Genomic DNA, 27,562 nt, shown 5'->3' with positions numbered 1-27,562 from the left:
AACACACAGAAAACAGAAGCAGACGCAAACACGATCACGCAAACGTAAAATCTCACACCAGCCAGCAGACCCGAGCGCGGACCAGCAGACCGCACAAGCGAGCGCCGAACAGCAGCAAACAAAGGCGGTCGCCCATCCCGGAAGCGGGGAGGGTGACCGCGCGCGAACAATGCCCGGTCCGGCCGCGTCACCCGACCACATGCAGGCTCGGAGCTGCACAGGTGGCGAGGCGCCGGCCGTGGCGCAACGGGCGACCGGCGGGCCACGGCACGATGAAGTGGCCGCAGCCGGTAGGCCGCAACGAACTGTCACGACCGACGTCGAAAAACTCGCCCACGCCGACGTGAACACGAACACAACAGACACAGACGAGGATGGTTTCAGACTCGCCAGAAAAACAGTCAGTCGACCCTCCACTTCCGTCACACACACACACACACACACACACACACACACACACACACACAACACACATCAGGTACGACGCAATAAATGAACAAAACAGAGACAGCGACACCCGACACAACACCAAACAACACGATAAAAACGACACAGAAGGAGGTGACGAAATATAGAATCCCTCCACTTGTGATTCATTACGAGCAGTCGTACAAGACTATATACGACTTAATTAAACAAGCCGTCGGAGATAGTAAATTCATAGTAAAAACTACAGGGGAAGACAAAAGGAACGCTGAAAACAGTCGACGAGTACAAAAAAGTAAAAGAAATGATACCCAATCACAAAATACACTATTACACATTTCCAATAGCGGCCAAGAAACCCATCAAAGTCCACACAGTCACCCTCATTGACTCAGTCCAGAACAGAAAGATATGGGAGGTGGAGAGAATCCTGGCAGTTACAGTAACTCCCGAAAAACTGAAAAAGAAATCAGGGCCCGGTAGATGCTTCAACTGCCAGGAAATAGGACACCTAGCAAGGGACGGTGGTATGCCCTTGAGATGCGTTAGATGCGGAGAGCATCACACATACGACGAATGCAGGGTACCAAGGGGGGAAGGCAAATAATCGTGCTGCAACTGCAGAGGAGCACACCCTGCCAGCTACCTAGGGTGCGCTGCATATCGGCAAACCAGGGATCGCCACAGAGGTAAACAAACACATGGCGACCGCTCTCAAAGAATGGCAAGTAAAACATCCCAACAACCGCCCCCATACCGACAATTCAGACAACCAGCGACCAGAGTGTACGCATCGCGTACATACTCAGCAACTGTAGGCGATCCCAGCAAACGAACCGACCCAAACCAGGTTCCTGGAAGCGGAGAATCGCCTATAGGGAGGCCCCTCTGTTCTCCCCCCACCCCAAGCCCAATCTGCATAAAGCAGCCGAGGACGCCACTATCGAGGGACTCGCGTCGTCGATCAAAATGCTGACAGAGCAGATGACTCACCTGGTCAACGCTCTCGCCAGCGTCACGCGTCTGCCAGCCGATCTCGTCTCGGCAGCCGAGCAGTCGCAGCAGTCAGTGACTACCGTAGGAAACCCCACTCCCCACCATGGATAGACGACCTAATATACAAGGCCTCAAAATCTGCGTCTTCAACACAGACGGTCTATTCCATCAAGCCCTCGACTTTACAGAATTCATAAAAGAGGAAAACATTGACGTATGCCTAGTAGCCGAAACACACCTTAAACCAGGAGTAAGGGCATCTGTACCAAATTACGATTGTTACAGACGCGATAGTCCCACCGCAGGAGGCAGGGTCGCAGTATACGTCAAACGAGGCATGGAACACCACCAGCAACCCAACAGATAGAAACGGTCGCAATACAAATAGCCACCGTAACAGGCCCCCCTCACAGTCGTTGCAGCCTACCGTCCCCCTTCCCCAACGCTTGAAGAGCATCAAGCCAAATAAGAGGCAATCTTCTAATAGGAGGAGACCTCAACGCCAAACATGCAGACTGGCAATCAAGAGTAAGTAACAGAGCTGGTCGACAACTGCAACGACTCGCGCGCATGCACCAGTTCCAAGTGTGGGGCCCAGAGGAACGCACCCACTTCCCGAAAAACGGGAACAGGGCGGATATCCTCGATATTGCCCTCACAAAACACATCACGGGTTTTGTGTTCGCAAGTTCAATGAACAGAATGTCGTCGGACCACAACCCTGTCATATTTGAGGTTGACATGGGAGAATGGCTCTCTATCCCGCAGCTAACAACCTCTTACAAACACACAAATTGGGAACAGTTCCGCGCCAACGTGGCAACAGATCTGACCCATGCCCTGCCTCCAACAGCAGACACAGTCGAGCAAACGCTGGAAGACCTCACGAAAGCGATCCTGCAAGCAGCTGAGGAAGCCACGCTTGCGCCAGCGGGGCTCCCCCGCCCCAGGCAACGTCCCCAGCACCTGCTTGCACAAATAAAACACAAAAACAGGATCGCCAAAGAGTGAAAACTCACAGGCAACAGAAACACAAGGAGGCTGCTCAACAGACAAAAAGAGAGTTGAAAGTCGCGCTCACTGAGCACCGCAACCGCAATGGTCCGAAAGACTATCAACTCACAACTTAGAAGACCACGGTCTATGGCAAGCCATAAAATAGTTCACGGAAAGACACGCAAAAATGCCGCCTCTGCATGGCGAACGTGGACTGCAGTTCAGCGCCGTAGACAAAGCAAACGCGCTAGCCGACGTGGTCGAGAAACAATTCACGCCAGCAGAGGCACAGAAACAGTCCGCAGACAACTGGCCACCTTTCTAGAGGCAGAAGATGAAGATGAATACACGTCACTCTTCAGCCCCGAAGATGTGGCAGGAGCCACCATGTCGCTGCCAATAAAAAAGGCACCAGGCCACGACCAGCTCAGCAACAAACTTCTAAAACATATCCATCCACTGACCATAACCAATCTAGCTGATATCTTCAATGAAATTACGCTATCGCAAAAATTCCCGACCCAGTGGAAACACACAGAAGTAGTAGCTAGCGCAAAACCAGGGAAAGAGCCGGTGTTCCCACAGCACTACAGACCAATTAGTCTACTGCCCACCATCAGCACACTGTACGAGCGCCTCCTCCTAACTCTGATTCAGGATCACATCCGAAGAGAGCAAATCATGCCAAAATTTCAATTCGTTTTCCAGCAACAACACTACGCCCCCCCCCCCCCCAACAAATAATGAGGGTAGTTGAAGCAGCTACAGAAAGCTTAAACCGAAAGGGCTACTGCGGGATTGTCTTATTAGACGTTGCCAAGGGTTTTGATTCAAACTGGCACACCGGAATCTTGCACAAAATGTATACCCAAGGCTTCCCAGGGACGATAGTAAAACTTATACAGAGCTATCTAACCGGTAGGACATCAGTACTGGGTCCTACCCTGTACAACCTTTATACTGCCGACATCCCTGTCACGCAGCACGTCATAACAGCGCAATACGCAGACAACACCGCGTTCTTCTCCTGCTCCACGAACAGGAACCTGGCTACCAGAAGTTTACAAACAGCATTAAATAGCACAGGCGCATGGGCCAAGAAATGGCTAATTTCATTAAATACGGAAAAGACGCAGGCTCTAATGATAACAAGACGTCTCGGTAAACGCCGCCCCCTAAGACGACCCATCCAACTGCTACAGCTACAAGGGCAAAATCTCCCCTGGACAAACACGGCGAGGTACCTCGGTGAGACACTGGACAAGCGACTAACTTGGAAGTGCCACATCGAGGAGCTCCGCAGAAAAGCCTTTGGCAGGATGCAGGTCCTCTACCCAATTTTGAATGAACACATTACACTAGACCCCAGCACTGGAGTGGCGGTCTATAGAAGCCTTATTAGGCCGATACTGGAATACGCATGCCCCGTATGGGGATATGCAGCCAGATCGACAATAGGCCGCCTACAAAAAATTCAAAACCGAGTCCTACGGAGAGCCCTACACGTACCTCCACGATTCCCCACAGCAGATCTACATGCTGCTGCGGATATCGAAACACTTCAAACACGGTTCCGACACCTGGCAGAACAGTTTTATGCCACAGCCGAAACCGCACAAAACCAGCTAATCAACACACTAGGTCAATACGACTTAACAAATGACAAATATAAGAGACCAAAGTCAATACTCTCCTGAGTAAAACAAACGAATCACACACCTCTCAACAAAACAGAATACCTAAAGAACAGAATATCCCAACACACAATGTAACAGCGAAGGAAATGTCGCCACGGGACAATAACCTTCTCCGCAACAACTTCTAACAAGAGCAAGAAATTAGAGAGGAGAGCAGCCGGCGGGACGCCGTAGCTGAAGGGTCAAGCTCCAGCGCAGCAGCGGACACGGACGGGCAGCAGCAGCAGCGGACGGGCCGAGCGGCAGCGCAGTAGTGGAGAGGGGCGTCCAGCTTCCCTCCCTCCCTCCCCCCCCCCCACAACCCTCCCGACTCCTTAACGAGCGGCACAGCAACATATTACTCTCGGGTAAAACCAGGAGCGCTGGTAGTCACGCCCCGCCTCCTGTCCGCGTGGAGGTGGAATCACGTGACCGGCCTGTGGCCGTTGTGAAGGGGAGACTGCAAATTCCGTGTGAAACTTGAGTCTTGCAGTGTGCACGGGCGGCGGAAAGAAACCGATACCGCCGGCTAGGGCTCGCCGTCGCCAGAGAATGCCAAAGCGGAGGAACCTCGGAGCGTTCAAAAATGGTTCAAATGGCTCTGAGCACTATGGGACGTAACATCTCCTCGGAGCGTTGCCGAAGTGTGCGCTGAGGGGAGCGAGTGATGCGGAAGCGGCGCAGGGACCGACACACAGGAAATAGAAGACGAGGGATTCCAGCTGGCAAGAAAAACAGCCAGCCGATCCCCCGTCTTAGTCACACCAGCCCCAATCCACACCACCAACCGGTTCGACGTGATGGGAGAATCTGCGGATGACGAGTTACAACAAGCACACGACACTGAGGAAAATGGCCAACAAAAAAGCTTCAGAATCCCACCCATCGTCGTGCAATTCGAAAACAGCTATAAAAAACAGTACGACGTCATAAAGAACAGGATAGGGGGGAACAGGTTCACCGCCAAAACAACCGGCGGGGACAAAGTTAAAATCAGTCTAAAAAACGTCGACGACTACAAGGCAGTGAGGAAGGTGCTCGAGGAACAGAACTTTAATTTCTACACATTCCCACTAACAGCGAGAAGACCAATTAGAGTCGTGTTCCGCGGGGTACCACACACCACAGACACTGCGGACATTATAAAATTCCTACAGGAGGAAGGGTTCGAGGTTAGCTCGGTTGTCTTGCCGCGACCGAACCGACCCTGGCCCCTCCATACGGTCACCCTCCCAGACTCTGCACAAAATCGAAATATCTGGGAGGCCAAAAAGAGCTCAGCATTAGCAGTCACACCTGAAAAATTAAAAAAGAAATCGGGCCCAGGGCGCTGCTACAACTGCCAGGCCCTTGTATACATCGCGCGAGACTGCACGATGCCAGTGGTGTGCGTCAGGTGCACGGAACAACACACCTATGAGCAGAGCAAACTACCAAGGGGGAGGGGAGGGAAAAGAAAAGTGCGCAAATTTCAACGGAGCGCACCCAGCCAGTTATTTAGGGTGTCCCGAGTACAGAGCTCTAAGTGACAGGCAGAGGGGTAAAAAACAACAGCAAAACACCGCAGTGCAACAAAAACACACCAGCACCCAGGCCACCTCCCCCACAAGAGAAGACAAAACAACACTGTCAAAACACAAGTCTTCGCCTCCACCACCTATTCTCTGTCACTTGTCAGTGACCCACCAAACCACCTACCTCCACCACAACACAGACGTAGAAAAAGTCTTTGACTCAGTCTGGCACACCGGGATACTACATAAGATGTACACCCTTTGCCCCATTGTTCGGTCCTGGGACCCATCCTCTACAATGTCTACACTGCTGACATCCCTACGACTAAACAAGTACACACTGCACAATACGCAGATGACACTGCACAATACGCAGATGACACTGCATTCTTCTCCTGCTCGACAAACAGGAAAATGATTACAAGCTGTCTGCAAACCGCCCTAAGCAGAAAGCAAAACTGGGCCAAGCAGTGGCGCATCACAGTCATTTCAGACAAAACACAAGCCATGCTGCTCACCAGACGCTATGGAAAACGCCGACCTCCCAGACGGCTATACCAACTGCTGCGATTGCAGAGGCAGAACCTGCCATGGAGAAATTCTGCGAGGTATCTCGGTGTCACACTTGACAGGCTCCTGACATTGAAGTGTCACATAGAGGAGCTTCGCAGAAAGGCTCACGCCAGGATGCAGGTTCGGTACCCTGTACTGAACAGCACCAGTTCCCTCGACCCCGCAACAGGAGTAGCGATCCACCGAAGTCTAAGTCGACCGATACTGGAATATGTGTGCCCTGTATGGGGCTATGCAGCCACATCGACGGTAGATCGCTTAACGCTCTATTTTGAACCTTCTGTAAGACGTGCCTTACAGGTCCCCACGCGCTTCCCCGCGGCAGCCCTGCATGAAGCTGCAGACATCGAGCCATTAACAACACGTTTACGTGCCCTGGCAGAAGCTTTCTACGCCACGGCGCAAAATTCACAAAACGAGCTAATCAGCACCCTTGGACAATATGAACAGCACAGATACAAAAGACCAAATTCGCTACTTCTGAAGTAGCAAAATAAGATAAATAACAACTCTCAACAAATAGTAACTAACAAAAGAAGAGGATACATAACATCACACAAGAAGAGAGGAGGAAATGTCCAAAGGCGACAATAACCAGCACCAACACTCCCTCTTAAGGAAGAGGACAAAAAAAGGGAAGCAGCAGCCGGCGCCGGCATTCGCTGCGTGGTAGTCTGGTGTCGAGCATCGCCTCCGTCAGTCTGTGACACAAAGCCGTTGGCCCCCGATTCTACGTTAAAACGTAGACGGGCACTCAGTACGAATTGGCACCAGCACCTAAGACGGGGTCTGGTGCGCAAAATTGCCGTTGCGTTTTGTGGGCTGCTGTTTGCGCGCTTTGGTGGGCGCGTTCTTGCTGTCGCGCCGCTTTTCCGGCCACGTCGAGCTTTCGCAGAGACTAGCTCTGCTCCTCCCACGTTAGGGCACACTGCACGCCAGGGCCCGCTCGATGGCCAGTTACCCGCGCGTGATAGCGTCAGATCCGCCTGCTGGACAGCTAACAGTGCCAACCTTAGGCACTGACTGACATTCTTTTGGCAGCCTCCCGCTTCCATCCCGACACGGATCAATTCACACAGTCCTCACGGTCACGAGAAACGCAGAGACGCCTGGCAGATACGCGGACCAAAGGACTGATCACACAGACTGCCAGGTCGAAATGAGCCCAAAGTCTTGCTCGCCAACGCCATCGCGGGACTTACGGTCAAGGACAGAAAAAAGTACGAATGGCGAGTAGAAAGAGCGCTAAAATCGAAAATAATAAAAGAAAAGCCCGCGGGAGTTACTAGTCTCCTACCGGGCGCCTCCCCAGGTGGCGTATAGGGGGATGCTCACTAGATATGGTGGGTACCGGGGAAATAAAATAACCGGGGTGGACCAAAACTAGTACCAAAGGGCACGACTGTTCCACATGTTAGTGGCGGTGACCAACAGCGTCTGTTCCACATGTTAGTGGCGGCTGACTCATGTTTCAAGGCTCCACAACCTTGATCCTATCAACTGGCACATGCCAGACCAACTATGAATTACAAGTAAAATCATGGTTCGTGTATGTAATAACAAAATTACCCCAGGTGGTAAAATCCACCCACCTAGTAAAAAGGAGGCAACCGGTCATTCGGATTCTGGGGAGACCGGGCCTACACGATTTATGAGTGAGTTGGAGCACTCTGGAAAACTTCCCAAAAACAAAAACAAGAAGAAAAATTACATTGGAGCAATAAACATACAGACACTGATACAACCAGGAAAATTACATATTGTAACAGAAGAATTAAAGAAACTGAAAATCCAAATCCTAGCAGTACAAGAGACAAGGTTCCCCGTTGATCAAACCACTGATTACAATGGCTTCAGAATCTTCAAAAGTGGAACTAATAGGAAAATTGGTAGAGGGGCGAACATGCTTGGTATGGCCTTTATTGTTGAAAAATCCGCCGTTAAATCTATAAAGTCTGTAAGAACCATTAACAACAGACTAATGCTTATTAGGTTTAAAAATAAGAATAAAAACTACACCCTAATTAATGTCCATGCACCGTGCAACATTGAAAATAAGAACCGAGAAGCTGTAGACAAATTCTGGGAACTATTAGAACTTGAAATCTCTAAAATACCAAGAAACGACGTCAAAGTACTTCTTGGAGATTTCAATGCACAGATTGGCAAGGAAAAAAAAAAAATTAGGAAGACAGTTGGCTTATATCCAGCACACAGATTGACCAACAAAAACGGTATGAGACTAATCCAACTCTGCCAACAGTTCAACATGAAAATCAGCTCAACCTCCTTCAACAAGAAACCTAGCAAACAAAAAACCTGGAGATCCCCTATAAACCAACTTGGAGAATTTCAGATCGACCATGTAGCCAAGTTAAGAAAGGCACAAATATCGACTCTGATCACTACCTCACCAGGGTTCGAGTACAATTCACTCCAAGACGAAAAACACCGCAACCACCACCGGTAGTACCAAAATTTAATCTACAGAAACTAACAGAAGCAGAAACAATAGAAACATGGGAAAATTCTCCTGCAAACAACTGGGAAAAATTCAAGACAAGAATTACAGAAATAGCCAAAGAAAAAATACCGTTACAGGAGAAACATAAACATCCGTGGTGGAATATAAAATGTGAAAATGCCATTGAATTACGCAAAAAAGCCTTCGAGAAATATAGCTCAAATAAGAATGAGGGGAATCACCAGAACTTTCTAGAAACACGAAAGCTTTCGAATAAAATTATCAGACAAGAGAAGAGAAAATATGTAATCCAACAATTAGAATCAATAGACATAGATTTTAAAAACTATAATACAAATGGATTCTACAAAACTTTCGCAAACCAAATTAAAGGTTATAACCCTCAAAATGTTTGCTTCCGAAAACCAGATGGGAATTTAGCACTAAGCGATGAAGAAAACTGTGAAGTATTAGCCGAATATTTTGAAAAACTGCTAAACTGTCCAGAACCAACAAAAACCCTCCCAATGTCCAACACCAAAGCCCCGCAGCAAAAAGATTCCTCACCGTCAACAGAAGAAGAAATTATCAAACACATAAAAAAACTAAAAAATAACAAAGCCTCCGAGGAGGATGGAATTGTAGCTGAATTTCTCAAAAATCTAGGGCCTAATTCAAGAAAGGAGCTAGTAGGAATTATTCAAAATATATGGGTCACCGAAGAAATCCCAGAAGATTGGAAGTGTGCCTTAATACATCCATTACACAAAAAAGGGGATAAACATGATGTAAATAATTACAGAGGAATTTCTCTACTTCCTGTCACATATAGGATTTTATCGGCTTGTATTCTTGAAAGAGCACAAGAAATGCTAGAACCCAAAATCTCAGATTTCCAAGCTGGGTTCAGGCCAAACAGATCATGCCCAGAGCAAATTTTAAACCTAAAATTAATCACAAGGATAAGGAAGATGCGAGGCAAGCCTACAGTGTATGTCTTTGTCGACTTCAAGAAGGCATATGACTCAATCCACAGACCCACACTATTTACGATTCTTGAGGAAAAAGGATTGGATCGGAAAATACAGAAAATCATTCAACAGACGTTAACAAATACAAAATCCAAAGTGAAATTTATGGGAAAACTTTCAAGACAATTTGAAATAAAAACTGGGGTTAGACAGGGTGATGGGTTGTCGCCTTTGTTGTTCAATGTAGTTCTGGATAGAGTCATGGAAGAATGGGAGAAGAAACTTGAAGAAGAAAAGTGCTGGAAACCAATTTCATTAGAAACCAAGAAACATAACCTAAGAATCCCCTACTTAGCCTTTGCAGACGATCTCGCAATAATGGCAGATTCTAGTGAGATGGCTATAAAACAGGTAGAAATTCTAAAAGAATGTGCAGAAAAAGTCGGCCTACAGATATCATTTGAAAAGACAGTGTTTACAACAACAAATTTAGAAATTTCCAAATTACAAACAAAATACGGAGAAATCAACAGAGTACCATACTTCAAATATCTTGGAGAAATTCTCGGAAAAATTTGCACAACAAGAAAGAATACAAAAAGCTTGTAAAGGTTTAGGATTAGTGCAAAACCTCTATAATAAAAAATGTTTATCTTTAAATGCAAAAATTAGGCATTACAATACAGTCATTAAACCATCAATGTTATATGCCAGCGAAACCTTGGAACTAAACAGGAAAACTGATCTAGAAAATCTAAAGAAAGAAGAAAGAAAAATAATTAGAAAAATTTTGGGACCAAGATGGACCGAGAATGGATATAGATTACAGAAAACATCAAAAATTGAAGAATATTCTAACATAGGTTGGTTGGGTGTGGGATTGAAGGGACCAGACTGCTAAGGTCATCGGTCCCTTGTTCCATGATAAAATCATATGAAATAAAAACTGTCAGTCGTTAAAACCGGAGAACTGAGACAAGGGACGACACAATACAAGAAAGACAAAGACCAGACAAACGGAACTAAAATCACACCGAGTGTGAAGGTGGTTGGCCGACCATGAAAATAAGGTAAAGCCAACCACCAAATGACATTAAAACCCACAGTTTAAAACCACAGGCCAAAGGCCCAAGTCAATACAGGAAATAAAAGGACAAACACTCAAATCATACGATAAAAACCCCTGGCCGAATAAAACTCAACATGAGGTCCGCCATAGCAACGTCATCACATAAAAGGGCAGGGAGGGTATCAGGCAGTGCAAACGTCTGACTGAGTCCTGTTAAAAGCAGGCACTCCACCAGTATGTGGACCACCGTCAGAGCTGCCCCGCAGCGACATAGCGGTGGGTCCTCCCGGCGCAACAAATGGCCATGCGTCAGCCATGTGTGGCCAACGCGCAGCCGGCAGAGGACGACAGAGTCCTTCCGAGAGGCCCGCATGGAGGAGCGCCACACACCGGTCGTCTCCTTCACCGCCCGAAGTTTGTTGGGCGCGGACAGGGTGCGCCACTCGTCACCCCAGGCACCAAGCACTTTCTGGCGCAAAAGCGACAGGAGATCACACTCCGTAAGGCCGAGTTCCAGAGCCGGTGAACTCACTGCCTGTTTAGCCAGTGTGTCAACCCGCTCATTGCCCGGGATGCCGACATGACCTGGGGTCCAAACAGAGACCACGGAGTGGTCGCAACGGGCAAGAGCATGGAGCGACTCGTGGATGGCCATCACCAGACGGGAACGAGGAAAGCACTGGTCAAGAGCTCGTAAACCACTCAGGGAGTCACTACAGATGACAAAGGACTCACCTGAGCGGGAGCGGATATACTCTAGGGCGCGATAGATGGCAAGCAACTCGGCAGTGTATACACTGTTCCTGGGTGCCAGCGACCGTTGCTCACAATGATCCTCTAGAGTAAGAGCGTAACCAGTGCGACCAGAGACCATCGAACCGTCGGTATAGGCCACGGCAGATCCGGGAAACTCGGCAAGGAGAGAAACAAAGCGGCGGTGGAGGGCCGGAGGACGGACCGAGTCTTTCGGACCCTGTGCCAAATCCAGCCGAATGCATGGTCGGCGCACACACCAAGGGGGCAGACGGAGATTGGCCCAGAAAACAGGCAGGAGAGGAAAAAACTCAATCCCACACAGTAGAGCCCGGATGCGAACCGCGATCGTACACCCTGACCGGGGCCGCCTGTCTGGAAGATGGACGATCGAGTGCGGGAACAGGAGACGGTAGTTGGGATGCCCTGGCAAGCTACAAACGTGGGCAGCATAAGCGGCCAGAAGTCGGTCGCGCCGGATCCGCAATGGAGGAACACCAGCCTCCACAAGTAAGCTGTCAACAGGGCTTGTCCGAAATGCTCCTGTGGCGAGTCGGATCCCGCAGTGATGGCTGGGATCCAGCAATTGCAATGCTGATGGCGATGCCGAACCATAAGCCACACACCCATAATCAAGGCGGGACTGGATCAGCGCTTGATACAGCTGGAGAAGGGTGGACCGATCGGCACCCCATCCGGTGTGGCTAAGGCAACGGAGAGCGTTTAAATGCCGCCAGCATGTTTGTTTAAGCTGCCTAATATGAGGCAGCCAAGTCAACCGGGCATCAAATACCAGTCCCAAGAACCGATGCGTCTCTACCACAGCAAGAGGTTCACCGTCAAGGTAAAGGCGTGGCTCAGGGTGAACCGTGCGACGCCGGCAGAAATGCATAACGCAGGTCTTAGCGGCCGAAAACTGGAAGCCGTGCGCTACAGCCCACGACTGCGCCTTACAGATAGCGCCCTGCAGCTGACGCTCAGCAACTGCAATGCCAGCGGAGCTATAGTAGAGGCAGAAGTCGTCTGCATACAACGAAGCTGCGACGGACGATCCCACCGCCTCAGCGAGCCCATTGATCGCAATTAAAAACAGGGAGACGCTGAGGACAGATCCCTGTGGGACCCCGTTCTCCTGGACCCGGGAGGAACTATGGGATGCAGCAACTTGCACGCGGAAGGAACGAGACGACAGAAAATTCTGAATAAAAATCGGGAGCGGGCCCCTAAGACCCCAACCATGAAGTGCGACCAGGATGTGATATCGCCAAGTCGTATCGTATGCCTTCCGCATGTCGAAGAAGACGGCAACCAGATGTTGGCGGCGTGCAAAGGCTGTACGGATGGCAGACTCTAGGGAGACCAGATTATCGACGGCAGAGCGGCCTTTACGGAACCCACCCTGAGACGGAGCCAGAAGGCCTCGAGACTCGAGGAGCCAACTCAACCTCCGGCTCACCATACGTTCTAGCAACTTGCAAAGAACGTTGGTGAGGCTTATGGGGCGGTAGCTGTCCACCTCCAGCGGGTTCTTCCCAGGTTTCAACACGGGGAGGACGATGCTTTCTCGCCATTGAGACGGGAACACACCCTCAACCCAGATGCGATTGAAAACATCTAGGAGGCGTCGCTGGCAATTCACAGAGAGGTGTTTCAGCATCTGGCTGTGGATGCGGTCTGGCCCAGGAGCCGTATCAGGGCAAGCAGATAGGGCACTCTGGAATTCCCAGTCGCTGAAAGGAGCATTGTACAACTCCGCGTGGCGCGTGTGAAAGGAAAGCCTCCAACTTTCCAACCGCTCTTTCCGGGAGCGGAAGGCCAGTGGGTAATTCGTAGATGCGGAACACTGAGCAAAATGCGCTACTAACCGGTCCGCAATCGTGTCGGAGTCAGTACACACCACTCAATTCAGCGAAAGCCCAGGGACAGAGACAGGCGGCCGATAGCCATGGAGTCGCCTAATCTTAGCCCAAACCTGCGATGCAGAGGTACGGACGCCAATGGTGGAAACATACCATTCCCAGCACTCCTGCTTCCGTTGGCGAATAAGGCGTCGGGCACGGGCACGGAGCTGTTTAAAAACAATGAGGTTCTCCAAGGACGGGTGCCGCTTATGGCGTTGGAGAGCCCGCCGGCGATCTCTAATCGCCTCTGCGATCTCGGGCGCCCACCAAGGCACAGTCCTCCGCCGAGAGGACCCGGATGAACAGGAAATCGCAGATGCCGCCGCAGAAACGATGCCGGTGGTGACTGACTGAACCACCACATCAATGGTGTCATGGGAAGGAGGTGCGATAGTGGCGAGAGAAGAGAACAAGCCCCAATCAGCCTTATTCAGAGCCCTTCTGGAGGGGTGTTCAGAAGAGTGACGCTGTGGTAGTGACAGAAAGATGGGGAAATGGGAAAGATGGGGAAATGGTCACTACCACATAAGTCGTCATGGACACTCCAGTGGATGGATGGTGAAAGTCCGGGGCTGCAGATAGAAAGGTCGATGGCCGAAAATGTGCCATGGACTACGCTGAAATGTGTCGGCTCTCCCGTGTTTAAGAGGCACAGGTCAAGCTGCGAGAGAAGAGTCTCGACATCTCTACCCCGGCCAGTAATCGCGGCGCTACCCCACAGGGGGTTATGGGCGTTAAAGTCGCCCTGTAACACAAAAGGAGGAGGCAGTTGTGCTATCAATGCAGCCAACACATGACGCGAGACATCACCATCTGGCGGAAGATACAAACTGCAGACAGTAATAGGCTGAGGCGTCCACATCCTTACAGCGACAGCCTCTAAAGGTGTGTGAAGAGGTACACATTCGCTGTGGACAGAGTTAAGGATGTAGACTCAGACTCCACCAGATACCCTCTCATAAGCTGCCCGGTTCTTGTAATAACCCCGATACCCACGTAGGGCAGGGGTCCGCATTGCCGGAAACCAAGTTTCCTGTAGGGCAATGCAGAGGAAAGGGTGACTGCTGATGAGTTGGCGAAGCTCAGCATGGTGGTGGAAAAAAGCGCTGCAGTTCCACTGGAGTATCACTTTGTCCATGTCCGAAAAAGGCGTGAAGGGGCCGAGGAGGCAGATCACGCCACTGGGTCACCTGCTGCCACCGATGGAGGACCAGTACAATCTGCTTCCATGGTGTCTGAGGGTCCGGCGAGATCCAGGTCCTCAGTGGACGCCCGGATCCCCACCTTATCCTCGGACGCAGAGCCTGTAAGGAGCAGTGGGGTGGATGCCACCGCGTGGTCCTTGGCCTTAGAGGTCTTCTTCTTCGTCTTGTCTCTCTGGTCCTTGGGTTTCATTGGCTGGGAGGGCTCCAGCGAGTCAGTCTCCAGGACGGAGGAGGAGCGGGAAGCCCTGCGACCAGCCGCTGGTCTGCTTTTCTTCCATTGGCTGACGTCACCCTTCCCAGAGGCGGAAACCTGGGAAGGAAGGGACCCAAGGGACCCTTTCCGTGCTATTCGAGCCGGGGAAGTTTGAGGCTTCCCCAGCTTAGAAGTGGGGACTGATGTCCCCGATGGTTGGGGGGTTGCTGCTCCTGAGGCAGGTAGTGCAGGAGCAGCAGGGAGTGAAGTGCCCCCCACCATCAAGGGGGCAGGTGTAGCATTCCGGCTCTGTGAGGTGGCAGTCTGAGGGAGAGCTAATGGGGCCATAACAGTAGTAGCCGCGGCGTAAGAGGCAGTCATTCGAACAGGATGGAGGCGTCCGAACTTCTGCCTGGCCTCAGTGTATGTCAGGCGGTCCAGGGTCTTATACTCCATGATTTTGCGCTCTTTCTGGAAGATCCTGCAGTCCGGCGAGCAAGGCGAGTGGTGCTCTCCGCAGTTTACACAGATGGGAGGCGGAGCACATGGAGTATTGGGATGTGATGGGCGTCCACAATCTCGACATGTGAGGCTGGAAGTACAGCGGGAAGACATATGCCCGAACTTCCAGCACTTAAAGCACCGCATCGGGGGAGGGATATATGGCTTGACGGCACAACGATAGACCATCACCTTGACCTTCTCAGGTAAAGTATCACCCTCGAAGGCCAAGATGAAGGCACCGGTGGCAACCTGCTTATCCCTTGGACCACGATGTACGCGCCGGACGAAGTGAACACCTCGCCGCTCTAAATTGGCGCGAAGCTCGTCATCGGACTGCAATAGAAGGTCCCGATAGAATATTATGCCCTGGACCATATTAAGACTCTTATGGGGCGTGATTGTAACCGGAACATCCCCCAGCTTGTTACAATCGAGTAACCGGCGGGACTGGGCGGAGGACGCCGATTTGATCAAAACCGAGCCCGAGCGCATTTTGGACAAGCCCTCCACCTCCCCGAACTTGTCCTCTAAGTGCTCGACGAAGAACTGAGGCTTCGTGGATGTAAAGGATTCACCATCAGCTCTCATACACACCAGGTAGCGGGGCGAGTATGGTTCGCTGGCATCCTTAGTCTTTCGTTCCTCCCATGGTGTAGCCAGGGAGGGGAACGATTTGGTGTCATATGTAGTTGCGTTGTATTGAGCCCTGGAACGCTTAGAGACTGCTGGCGGCTGGCCGCCAGCAAGAGATGATGTACCACGCTTCATTGCGGGTCATCCGCCCTGATGCCACCTACTCCGACCAAGGGCCCTCCCCACGGGCGCCACCCAGCCTCAGCAACGACCACCTGGCAGGATGGCCATTGCCGGGAGTCCCAATGCCCCAAGGAGATAGGCATCTACTCCTTGGCATACGTGGGGAGTTAACGGCGCTGGCATCAGCAGAGCGATCCCTGTGTAGTAAGGGGGCTACAACCAACAGGGTACATGGCGGCCCCACCACAACGGACTGGCTACCGTGCTGGATTTCAGGTGATGTAGTCCAATATCGTCATTGGCGCATAAAGCGGCACAGCATAGCAGACTGCAATAAACTGCACCCAAGAACAAATCCACGCCCAAGAGATGGTAGGTGAGCAGGACTGCTAAGCGATGACGACAAACCTGGCTAGAGATGGTAATGCATGATGGACACATCGCTCCTTGTAAGGCGCCCTTCCCCAATCGGCTCGCTCTTCGGAAAATTTAGAAGGATGGAGGTCAAACCCGTTAGGGGACCATCTCACATGGCCAAAACGTTTGAGACTCCTTTTAGTCGTCTCATACGACAGGCAGGAATACCGTGGGCCTATTCTTACCCCCGAACCCACAGGGAGTTATTCTAACATAGATATAGACATGAGGAAAAGACGCCTTAAATTCTATGGCCACATAATGAGACTTCCTGAACACAGATTAACAAAAAGAATTGTAAAATACGTAGATTCTCTTGTTAATGGAGGAGAATGGATCCAAAAAGTTAAAGATTTGGAATGAGCAAAAATTAGTAAAGAAGAAATAGCTGCAAGGAACAATTTTAGAACAAAAGTTGAAAAGTGGGAGGTTAAACCAGAGACAAAAGCACCGAGAACCGGAACAAAATGGAGCGAAGAAAGAAGAACTAAATTTTCGCAAACAATGAAAAACTGGTGGGCAAATAAAAAGAACCAGAAGACCAAGAAGAACGGAAAAAGAACCAGCTTTACTGAGCGTCTTTTACATGGGAGCTTTACGACTAAAAATAATAATAATAAAAGAAAAGTCACCAACCCCCACGCGAGCGCCGAAACCGAGCATTGGAGCGCGGCAGAAAAAGACTACCGCAAAAAAATCGCGCAGCTCTTCTACACAAAGGAAACAAACGCAAACACGAAAACGTAAAATCTCGCAGCTGCCAGCGGGCCCGAGCGCGGAGCAGCAGACGGCACACGCGAGCGCTGAACAACACCAAACAAAGGCGGCAGCTCACTCTGGAAGCGGAGAGGGCAACCGCGCACGCGAACAAAGCACTCAGGTCTGTGGTCGGCCGTGTCACCCGACCACGTGCAGGAGCGCAGCTGCACAGAACGCGAGGCGTCTGCCGTGGCGCGCGGGGGGGGGGAGAACAGATTCCCGCTGACAGAAAAACCATAACATACACAGACGAGGACCGATTTAGACTCGCTAGGAAAACAGCCTGTCGACCCCCACTCCCGTCACACACTCACCCGTCACAAAACACAACAGGTTTGTTGCTGCTGTAGATGAAAACAACACAGACAGCGGAACCTGATGAAACACCAACAAACATGGCAAAAACAACTACTAATTCATTACGAGCAAACCTACAAAATCATCTATGATTTAATCAAACGGGCCGTAGGAGACGGCAATTTCACAGTCAAAACCACAGGGGAGTATCAAATAAAAGTCGCCCGAAAAACAGTAGACGAATACAAGGAAGAAGGAAGTCAAAGAGACGCTAAAACAGAACATAATCCACTACTACAAATTCCCGATAGCGGCCAGAAGGCCCATTAAGATTATGTTCCACGGCATGCCGCACAAAACCAATACGTCGGATATCAAAGCATTCCTCAGGAAGGAGGCGGCTTCGAGGTAAACTCAGTTGTAAAAACCCACCCTAAAAGGCCATGGCCCCTCCACACGGTCACCCTCCCCATTCCGCACAAAACAGGAGAATATGGGAGTGACCAGAATCCTGGCAGTTACAGTAACTCCTGAAAAACTGAAAAAGAAGTCAGGCCTAGGTAGATGCTACAACTGCCAGGACATACGGCACCTAGCAATGGACAGCGGTATGCCCATGAGATGTGTCACATGTGGAGAACACCATACATACGGCGAATGCAGGGGAGAAGGCCAGGAAACGTGCTGCAACTGCAAAGGCGATCATACTGTCAGCTACCTAGGGTGCCCTGAATACTGACAAGCCAGGGATCGCCTCAGGGGGAAACAGGATCACAGCGACCGATTCAAAAGAGCGGAAAATTCAACCGCACGCCAAAAACCGCCCCCCTACCGACAATTAAAGCAAGCAGCCACTTAAGTATACTCACCGCGTACACATTTCGCAACCGTAGGCGATCCCAGCAAACCACACCAACCACCCGACCCAACTCAGGTTACTGAAAACGGAGAATTACCTACGGAAGCCTCCTCATGCTCCCCCAAGCCCAGTCCGCGTAAAGCAGCCGAGGACGCCATTATTGAGGGACTCGCGTCGACAACCGAAGTGCTCCAAGTACAGAAGGCCCCATTGGTCAACGTCCTTGCCAGCATCACGCACCTTCCAGCCCAACTCGCTTCGGCAGCCAAGCAGTCGCAGCACACGGCGACTACCGCAGGAAACCCCACTCCCCGCCATGGATAGACGACCTAATACGCAAGGCCTTAAAATCTGCGTCTTCAATGCAGACGGTCTGTTCAATCAAGCCCTGCAATTCAAAGAATTCGTAAAAGAGGAAGACATTGACTTATGCCTAGTAGCAGGGGTAAGGGCATTTGTACCAAATTACGATTGTTACAGACGCGATTGTACCACCGCAGGAGGCAGGGTCGCAGTATACGTCAAACGAGGAATGGAACACCACCAGTAACCCAACAGATAGAAACGGTCGCAATACAAATAACCACCGTAACAGGACTCGTCACAGTCGTTGCAGTTTACCGCCCCCCTTCCCCAACGCTTGAAGAGGACAACATAGCTGCACTAAAACAAGTAAGAGGCAAGCTCCTAATAAGAGGGGACCTCAACGCCAAACACGCAGACTGGGACTCAAGAGTAAGTAACAGAGCTGGTCGATAACTGCAACGACTCGCGCGTACCCACCAGTTCCAAGTGTGGGGCCCAGAGGAGCCCACTCACTTCCCAAAAAACAGGAACAGGGTCGATGTCCTCGACATTGCCCTCACAAAACAAATCATGGGTTTCGTGTCCGCAAGTTCAGTGAACAGACTGTTGTTGGACCACAACTCAGCCATTCTCCCATGTCGACCTCGAGTATGACACTCTATTCCACAGTGCACAACCTCACACAAACACACTATATTGGTGCGGCACTGTTACCAATTTGCTGTTGGAGGCAGAGCTTGGGTCAGTTCTGTAGCAGACACTGTCGAGCAAACGCTGGAAGACCTCACGAAAGCGATCCTGCAAGCAGCTGAGGAAGCCACGCTTGCGCCAGGAGATCTTCCCCGCACCAGGCAACGTTCCCAGCACCAGCTTTCTCAAATTCGACGCAAAAACAGGATCGCCAAAGAGTGGAAACTCACAGGCAACAGAAACACAAGGAGGCTGCTCAACAGACAAAAAGAGAGTTGAAAGTCGCGCTCACTGAGCACCGCAACCAGCAATGGTCCGAAAGACTATCAACTCACAACTTAGAAGACCACGGTCTATGGCAAGCCATAAAATAGTTCACGGAAAGACACGCAAAAATGCCGCCTCTGCATGGCGAACGTGGACTGCAGTTCAGCGCCGTAGACAAAGCAAACGCGCTAGCCGACGTGGTCGAGAAACAATTCACGCCAGCAGAGGCACAGAAACAGTCCGCAGACAACTGGCCACCTTTCTAGAGGCAGAAGATGAAGATGAATACACGTCACTCTTCAGCCCCGAAGATGTGGCAGGAGCCACCATGTCGCTGCCAATAAAAAAGGCACCAGGCCACGACCAGCTCAGCAACAAACTTCTAAAACATATCCATCCACTGACCATAACCAATCTAGCTGATATCTTCAATGAAATTACGCTATCACAAAAATTCCCGACCCAGTGGAAACACACAGAAGTAGTAGCTAGCGCAAAACCAGGGAAAGAGCCGGTGTTCCCGCAGCACTACAGACCAATTAGTCTACTGCCCACCATCAGCACACTGTACGAGCGCCTCCTCCTAACTCTGATTCAGGATCACATCCGAAGAGAGCAAATCATGCCAAAATTTCAATTCGTTTACCAGCAACAACACTACGCCCCCCCCCCCCCCCAACAAATAATGAGGGTAGATGAAGCAGCTACAGAAAGCTTAAACCGAAAGGGCTACTGCGGGATTGTCTTATTAGACGTTGCCAAGGGTTTTGATTCAAACTGGCACACCGGAATCTTGCACAAAATGTATACCCAAGGCTTCCCAGGGACGATAGTAAAACTTATACAGAGCTATCTAACCGGTAGGACATCAGTACTGGGTCCTACCCTGTACAACCTTTATACTGCCGACATCCCTGTCACGCAGCACGTTATAACAGCGCAATACGCAGACGACACCGCGTTCTTCTCCTGCTCCACGAACAGGAACCTGGCTACCAGACGTTTACAAACAGCATTAAATAGCACAGGCGCATGGGCCAAGAAATGGCTAATTTCATTAAATACGGAAAAGACGCAGGCTCTAATGATAACAAGACGTCTCGGTAAACGCCGCCCCCTAAGACGACCCATCCAACTGCTACAGCTACAAGGGCAAAATCTCCCCTGGACAAACACGGCGAGGTACCTCGGTGAGACACTGGACAAGCGACTAACTTGGAAGTGCCACATCGAGGAGCTCCGCAGAAAAGCCTTTGGCAGGATGCAGGTCCTCTACCCAATTTTGAATGAACACATTACACTAGACCCCAGCACTGGAGTGGCGGTCTATAGAAGCCTTATTAGGCCGATACTGGAATACGCATGCCCCGTATGGGGCTATGCAGCCAGATCGACAATAGAAGCCTACAAAAAATCCAAAACAGAGCCCTCCGTCGGGCTCTGTACGTAACCATACGCTTTCCCATAGCAGATCTGCACGCTGCTGCACACACTGAAGCACCCCAATCCCAGTTCCGACAACTGGCAGAGCAGTTTTATGCCGCAGCCGGGACCTCACACAATGATCTTGTAAACACACTAGCTCAATACGAGCAAGGAAACGACAGATACAAGAGCCCTAAGTCAATAATCTTCTGGGTATAGCAAAAGGAACACAAACCTCTCAATACAACAGAACAACAAAAGTATAGCACATTCCAACAGACTCCGTCACAGCGAAGGAAATGTCCCAAAGTGACAACCACCTTTACCTCAACCACTTCCGATAAGAGGAAGGAATTATAGAAGAGAGAGCTACCGGCACCGGCCCCAAACAGGCTGCGGAGAGGTACGGATCGCTGCTGTCGCTGTTGCTGCTCGACATCTCGGGACGCGGAGGGGACGCAAAGCTCCAGCCCTTGCGGAGTTGCTGCTCACATTAGCAGGTACGTACGGCAAGAAGACGAGGTCGCGCAGCGTTGTGGTTGAGGCACAGTTTCTCGCGCCGCGCGTCGAGCTTGCCTCGCTTGCACCGTGGGAAATTTGAGGCGGGGAGCGGAGAAGTAGCCCGGCCATATGCTCACATCGGAACGGCGCGTATGAGCAGTGGTAATATTGCCCATACGATAAATTTTGGCTTACAGTGTACTGAATTTCATTGCCTTTGGGTAGAGTTGCGCTTTTCGCCATGTAAACGCTCCAGCTTCACTCGTCAGCAAGTTATACTTTACTGTTACTTTTTATTCATTTATTTTATTATTATTATACTTTTCTGTTATTTATATCTGCATAGTTTTGTTTTGCTTTTCTTCTGTCAAGAAAAATGTATACTTCAGTAACTGATGAGGCATTGGCCGCTGGAATTGCACCATATGCCTCCGTGATGTTTTCAGATCGCAAGAAGGGACAGAGGGTAGTGAATAAAGAAGCAAGGAATATTATAAAATCATGTGATTAAGAATCAAGCCAGGAAACTAAAGCAAGGTTATATTCTCGCTGCCTAGTAAGCTAGCTTATCTGTACGATCTGTCAAAAAATTTAGAAAGGGGTAATCTCCACAAGTGTGATCCCTTTGTGCTTGTAGTAAAAAGCGTCCAAGATCTGAAGTATAGAAGTTTCACTGTGATTACTCTGATATGGATGTAATAATGTAATACGACACACTGTACTACATGCATGTGGACATCATATTTCCACTGCAAGCTAGAAACAGTCGAAAAGCCGTCACAAATAACAATGTTTTAATTGGTTCACCGTGATGAGCAAAAACATTTGAATTATTGCATGTGCATTATCAGCATTAATAAATCAATTCTACAACAGGCTAAATAAATGAATAAAATGGTCGGTGTTATTACGAAAGTAGGAATATCCTCAAAGAGTGTTATGATTTAATATATTTAGTTTGTTGAAATGTGCTGCTGACAAAGGCAGATCTACTTTCATGACAATGTTCTTCGAACTGCATCTCACAAGTCACACGTGGCTAGCTTGTGCATTCCTGTAGCACGCATTATCCTTCGCTGCTGACAATACACTGATCACTATGTTGCGCGACAGATCAATTGTTTATTTTTCTCAATAACAACTATTTTATTCGCGATCACGCATTGTCAGTTTGGCAAGCCCTAGGTGAGTAAACAGTATCTGGCATGTGCCTATCATTCCGCCTGAAGGAACGCTCGTCATTATTTTAATACTGCTCAGATCAAGATAAGGAGTAACATCCTTTGGTAAGTTTCCATTCCAGTCGCTCAGTGTTAAAAATACCATGGGTTACGGTGACAGAAATTGGCAATCTGTTTTTGTGAGAGTTGTTAACCTTTCCTCATTTGAAGAAGCATCGCCATTTATGAGTAAATGCCACATTCCTCTCGGTGACTGATTTGATTGTACTACCTTTGTCACAATGTAATTTGCCAAACTCATCTCACAGCAGCTACTGAGACAGAATTCCGAAACGTAGGGCCTCATTAAACAAGTAATTGGCAATCACAGAGCTCAATAGCTTACGAAAAACCTTATAGTATCGGTTTGCAGTAACGTAAAAGAAGAAATTTCATTTTCATACTAGGAAACTCGCTAGCTGTAGATAACTCTTAAAAAATTACAGCCACTGTATTTCGGTATCATTCGAGAATTTCTGTGCCATAGGCGTTAGGGAATCTGCAGTCCAGGGACCCGCCCAGCCACATAGTCAAACAGACCGACTGTGAGGCCCATGTTGGTATCCCGCGCCTGCCAGGTGTAGGGAAAGTTCATTGGCACGGAAATTGTCGAAACATAGGACAAATCCTGTAAACCGTTTCATTTCGTGGTTGCCCCGCCACGGGGCACCCACAAGATCGACATCCAAGTGGCGACTCACACAGTGTGGACCCGCCATCTATCATGACTTCATCGTCATCTCATTCTTCGTCCATGGACCGTCGCCTCCCCATCACCATCTTCCATCGCTAGTTCGGACTCAGAGCTGGTGTCGCTGTCGGTGGCAATGACAAGGTTGTCAATTTCATCATTGGGCGAGGGACGTCTGCGGCGAAGCGGGAGGCTGCTTCAAAAACAGGAAAAATCTGGGCAGCCCCTGCAATCTGCTATTGCGGAGGAGAACCAAATGCACACGCCACCTGGCTCAGCAAAAGTAAACTCAAAACACGTCGAAACAGTAGAGCAGGTAAATCCTGAACTGCCACAACAGCGCCAGGGCGCGGGAATGGAAATCACGAAATCCGACCCCCCCCCCCCCCCCCCCCCGCCAAATACCAATAATAGATGTCAGTGCGAACGCCGAAAGCGCAACACCAACGTCAAATGTCACCCAGATGACGTCAGAAGGCGGCGACAGGGGACAAGAGGAAGCATGTCTAGAAACTCCCCAGACACAAGGAGGCCCCACGCAAGACAGAAATCAAAAACCAAACAGAGGACGAAGGGTTTCCCCTATCACTGTGTTGGAGACAAAAGGGTACACGACCTTGATAGGGCAAATCCAAGGAAAACTAATGGGTGCCCTCAGTACCACTGTTGTAACCGCAGAAAAGCCAAGTCTAAATGCAGCTGTTCTCAGACGATACACCAGAAATCATACGGGGAGATAGAGTTAACAGGGGACGCCAGGCGTGTCAGAGGGGTCACAAAAGATAACGACGCAGCCAGATAGCCGAGGCGGCGGTCCAAGCGGCCAGGCAGCTGCGCGTGATAAGCAAGGAAGCAGACTCAGCTATTAAGATAAAAAGGGCGCTCTGGGCAGGTCCCTTAATAAGCAATAACTTACAGTATCAACACTCTTGGCTAGAGGGAGAAGTCTGGGAGCGGAGAGAGAAAGAAAGAGGGCCCTAGGTGGGGACCGCACTACGTCATGAGGAGCCAATGAAGGGCTCAGGACGCAGTGCGTGACCATATAGGGAGAGGCCCCTCTACCCCTCCACCCAGCTTCTGAAGAAAAGTACTGAAGTTAATACTAAAACAATCCCTAATAAGGAAAAGTTGCACTCGACGCTACGTCATGCCAAGCGCTGGCGGGGTCGAAGGGGAAGAGCTAACAAAACTCGGAGGCACGCCGCTCCGGGGATCTCTCTCTCTCGGGTTTAGGCAGCGACGGTAGTCAGCGTGAGTAGCAGCCGACTTGGGCTGAGGGCGGGCTGCAGGCAGACAGTTGGAGATAGTCGCCGATGAGCGTTTAGGCAGCGACCGCGGGACTCTGACGTAGGGTGCTAGTGTGGGCAGCAAAGTGCTGGAAAGTTCTATCAGGCAGCCAGAACGGTGGAAGTCAGTCACCGTCTCTGTAATGGGCTTGGCTATTCTGTAGGTACAATCACTACGCAGTTAGGGTGATCTGTATTCTTTATGAATAAATTAGAACTTTTATAACGTCCATACGAGTTTACTTCTACCAACATCCTAGCCTTGTACCTTCACACCAGGGAATTTAACATCTTAGCCAGATCAAAAGTCTCCCTCTCAATTAGGTCAACCGGCTAATTCCCGTTTACGAACAGTGTCGCTCAATCCCTCGCAAAACCCACGCTTGGGACGCGACACCACGTACAAGGGCGATAGCATCGTCTATCAGGCTACAAACCCGGAGCATTTCCAATACCTCAAACAAGAATTCAGAAAACGTAATCTGGTATTCTTTACTTACGACGACGACCCGAAGAGTACACTGAAGGTCGTCATTAAAAGACTGACGCCCTACTGGACCCCAGAGGAAGTCTGCTTTCCGGTACAGGACGTATTTCAAATGTCTAAGCCGCAAACAGAAATAGATGACTCTGGAAACATAGTATCAGCGCCAAGAAGAAAAACGGCCAATTTCCAGGTCAATCTACTAAACACGACGGATGCAAGGAAAATATTTAAAGTAGAAAGACTACTACACATGAAAGTGACCATATAATTATACCAAAAACCAAACGGGCCCACACAATGTTATCTATGTCAGAGATTTAGACATGGGGCAAACCAATGTGAACTCACCCTAAGGTGTGTTAAATGTGCAGGACCACATCTTTCTGGCGCCTGCACAAAGAAAAGGGAAGAACCGGCCATATGTGCCAACTGTAGGGGCAACCATCCAGCCTCCTTCAGGGGCTGCCCAGAAAGATTGAAGATCGTCCAGTTGTGGAAGCGCCAGCGAGTATCAGCTCCCAAAAGGCAGGAACCACCTCCTAGGGGGCCCCTGAGAAACCCCAACCCACCTCCAGCGCCACCCATGGAAGAAGTAAACCCCCCACCATCCCCAACACCAGCTAGAGCAGAAACAACAAGCAAAAGAATGCAGACCTATCGAGACCCCCAGGACAGGAGACGCATGAACCAAATGGCCCATGAAATACAGACCAGGCTGAAACTCATGAGATGTTACAGGTGGGAACAAAGTCCTCAGGCAGCTGAAAGTAATCCTGAAAGTTCTGACGGATAATAAAAGCTAGGCGAGAACCCCACAAATCAAACAGACAACTATACGGGCAGAACGGCTTGGTATACACACAGGAAGACAAAGCGATTGCCATGTCACACACCCTCAAACTCCAATTCCAGGAGAATGTCAGAGGACGAAGCCGATGCCCTGGAACATCGAGTAGCACGACACCTCCAACGCATATTTCGCGCCAGGTCCGACACGACCTTCGAACTGACCAGCGAACGTGTAGTTGCAGCTATCATCAGGCGAATCGGCACCGCAAGAGCTTCTGGTCCTGACAACATCAAACCACCCTTCCTTAAGGCCCTCCCCCAACCAGCAATCTCCCATCTCATTGCCATCCTAAATAATTGCCTTACTGCACACTATTTCCCTTCAACCTGGAAGGTTGCTTAAGTATTCTCAATCCCGAAATCAAATAAAGACCATATATTCCTTCAAAACTATCGACCTATTTCCCTGCTCAACCACCTAAGTAAGTTACTTGAAATCCTCATCCGAACCTCCCTACTGCAATTCCTATCTGCCACTAATATTCTTATCCCTGAACAATTTGGATTTCGTGCTGGGCATAGTACAACACAACAAGCCATTCATCTGGTGGAGCACATATGCACAGAGAAGAGCCAGGGTAATAGCACAGCTGCCATTTTCCTGGACATCGACCAGGTTTGGTATGGCGGTCTATACAAACTGTCTAACACTTTTTCAAAGATGAATTGCCCACTTCACCTGCTTAAAATAGTCCACTAGTTCCTGGTAGAAAGGAAATTCTGCTTTACAGTAGATAGCGCAAACAGCGACCTAAAACAAATAGAAGTGGGTGTCCCACAGGGATCTGTGCTTGGCCCCCTTCTATATCTACTATACACCAACGATCTGCCGAAGGAGCCGGGCGGTAACATTGCCCTGTGTGCATATGACACTGCATTATACCACAGTAGCAGAAACATAAACTATCTAGCTTACCGCCTACAACGCCACCTAGACAAAGTGGTGCAAAATGTGGAAAATAAAGATCAATGCAGACAAATGCCTGGCTATCTTATTCAGCCACAAAATCAAACGCCCCATAGTGAACATCACACACAGCGACCTGGTACTACCCTGGAAAGAAGTAATTACCTACCAATGGGTAAGACTGATGTGATGGGTGAATGTTAGATTTTTATCCAGAGAGGCTAGAAACACGGGCTCCACCCGGCTCTTTCAGTTATATCCACCCCTAAAAGGCAGGGGAATCACAGTACCTGCCAAACTCAAATTCTGGAAAACCATCATCCTGCCAGCCATACTCTACGGATCAGAAGCGTGCAGCATGGCAGCAGACACGAACCTCAAACAGTTGGAATTTATCCAAAATATAGCCTTCCGAATCGTTGCGAACGCTCCGTGGTTCTCGAACAACGAGGAGATTAGAGCAATATTCGGACAGCCCTCATTCTATCATCTCATAAGGCAAAAATTATTAAAATTCTATGAATCATCCAATGCATCACCACAGCAACTCATCAACTCTCTGGGAATGGATGAAAACCCTGACCAGAGAGCACCAATAACTACC

At 49.7% G+C, this 27,562-nt stretch overlaps 1 protein-coding gene across 1 annotated transcript; it reads left to right on the top strand.

Moving 5' to 3' along the window:
• Positions 1–169: 169 nt before the first annotated feature.
• On the top strand, positions 170–25,995 carry LOC126285060 (uncharacterized). Its single transcript, XM_049984383.1, has 2 exons — positions 170–290; positions 25,574–25,995. Exons 1-2 carry the CDS (start codon positions 170–172, stop codon positions 25,993–25,995), a joined length of 543 nt encoding a protein of 180 aa, XP_049840340.1.
• Positions 25,996–27,562: the final 1,567 nt, after the last annotated feature.

Source organism: Schistocerca gregaria, chromosome 8 (assembly GCF_023897955.1).
Source record: "Schistocerca gregaria isolate iqSchGreg1 chromosome 8, iqSchGreg1.2, whole genome shotgun sequence".
Classification (NCBI taxonomy): Eukaryota; Metazoa; Arthropoda; class Insecta; order Orthoptera; family Acrididae; genus Schistocerca; species Schistocerca gregaria.
Note: the sequence above shows the minus strand (reverse complement) of the source record. Positions and strands in the feature narration are given on the sequence as shown.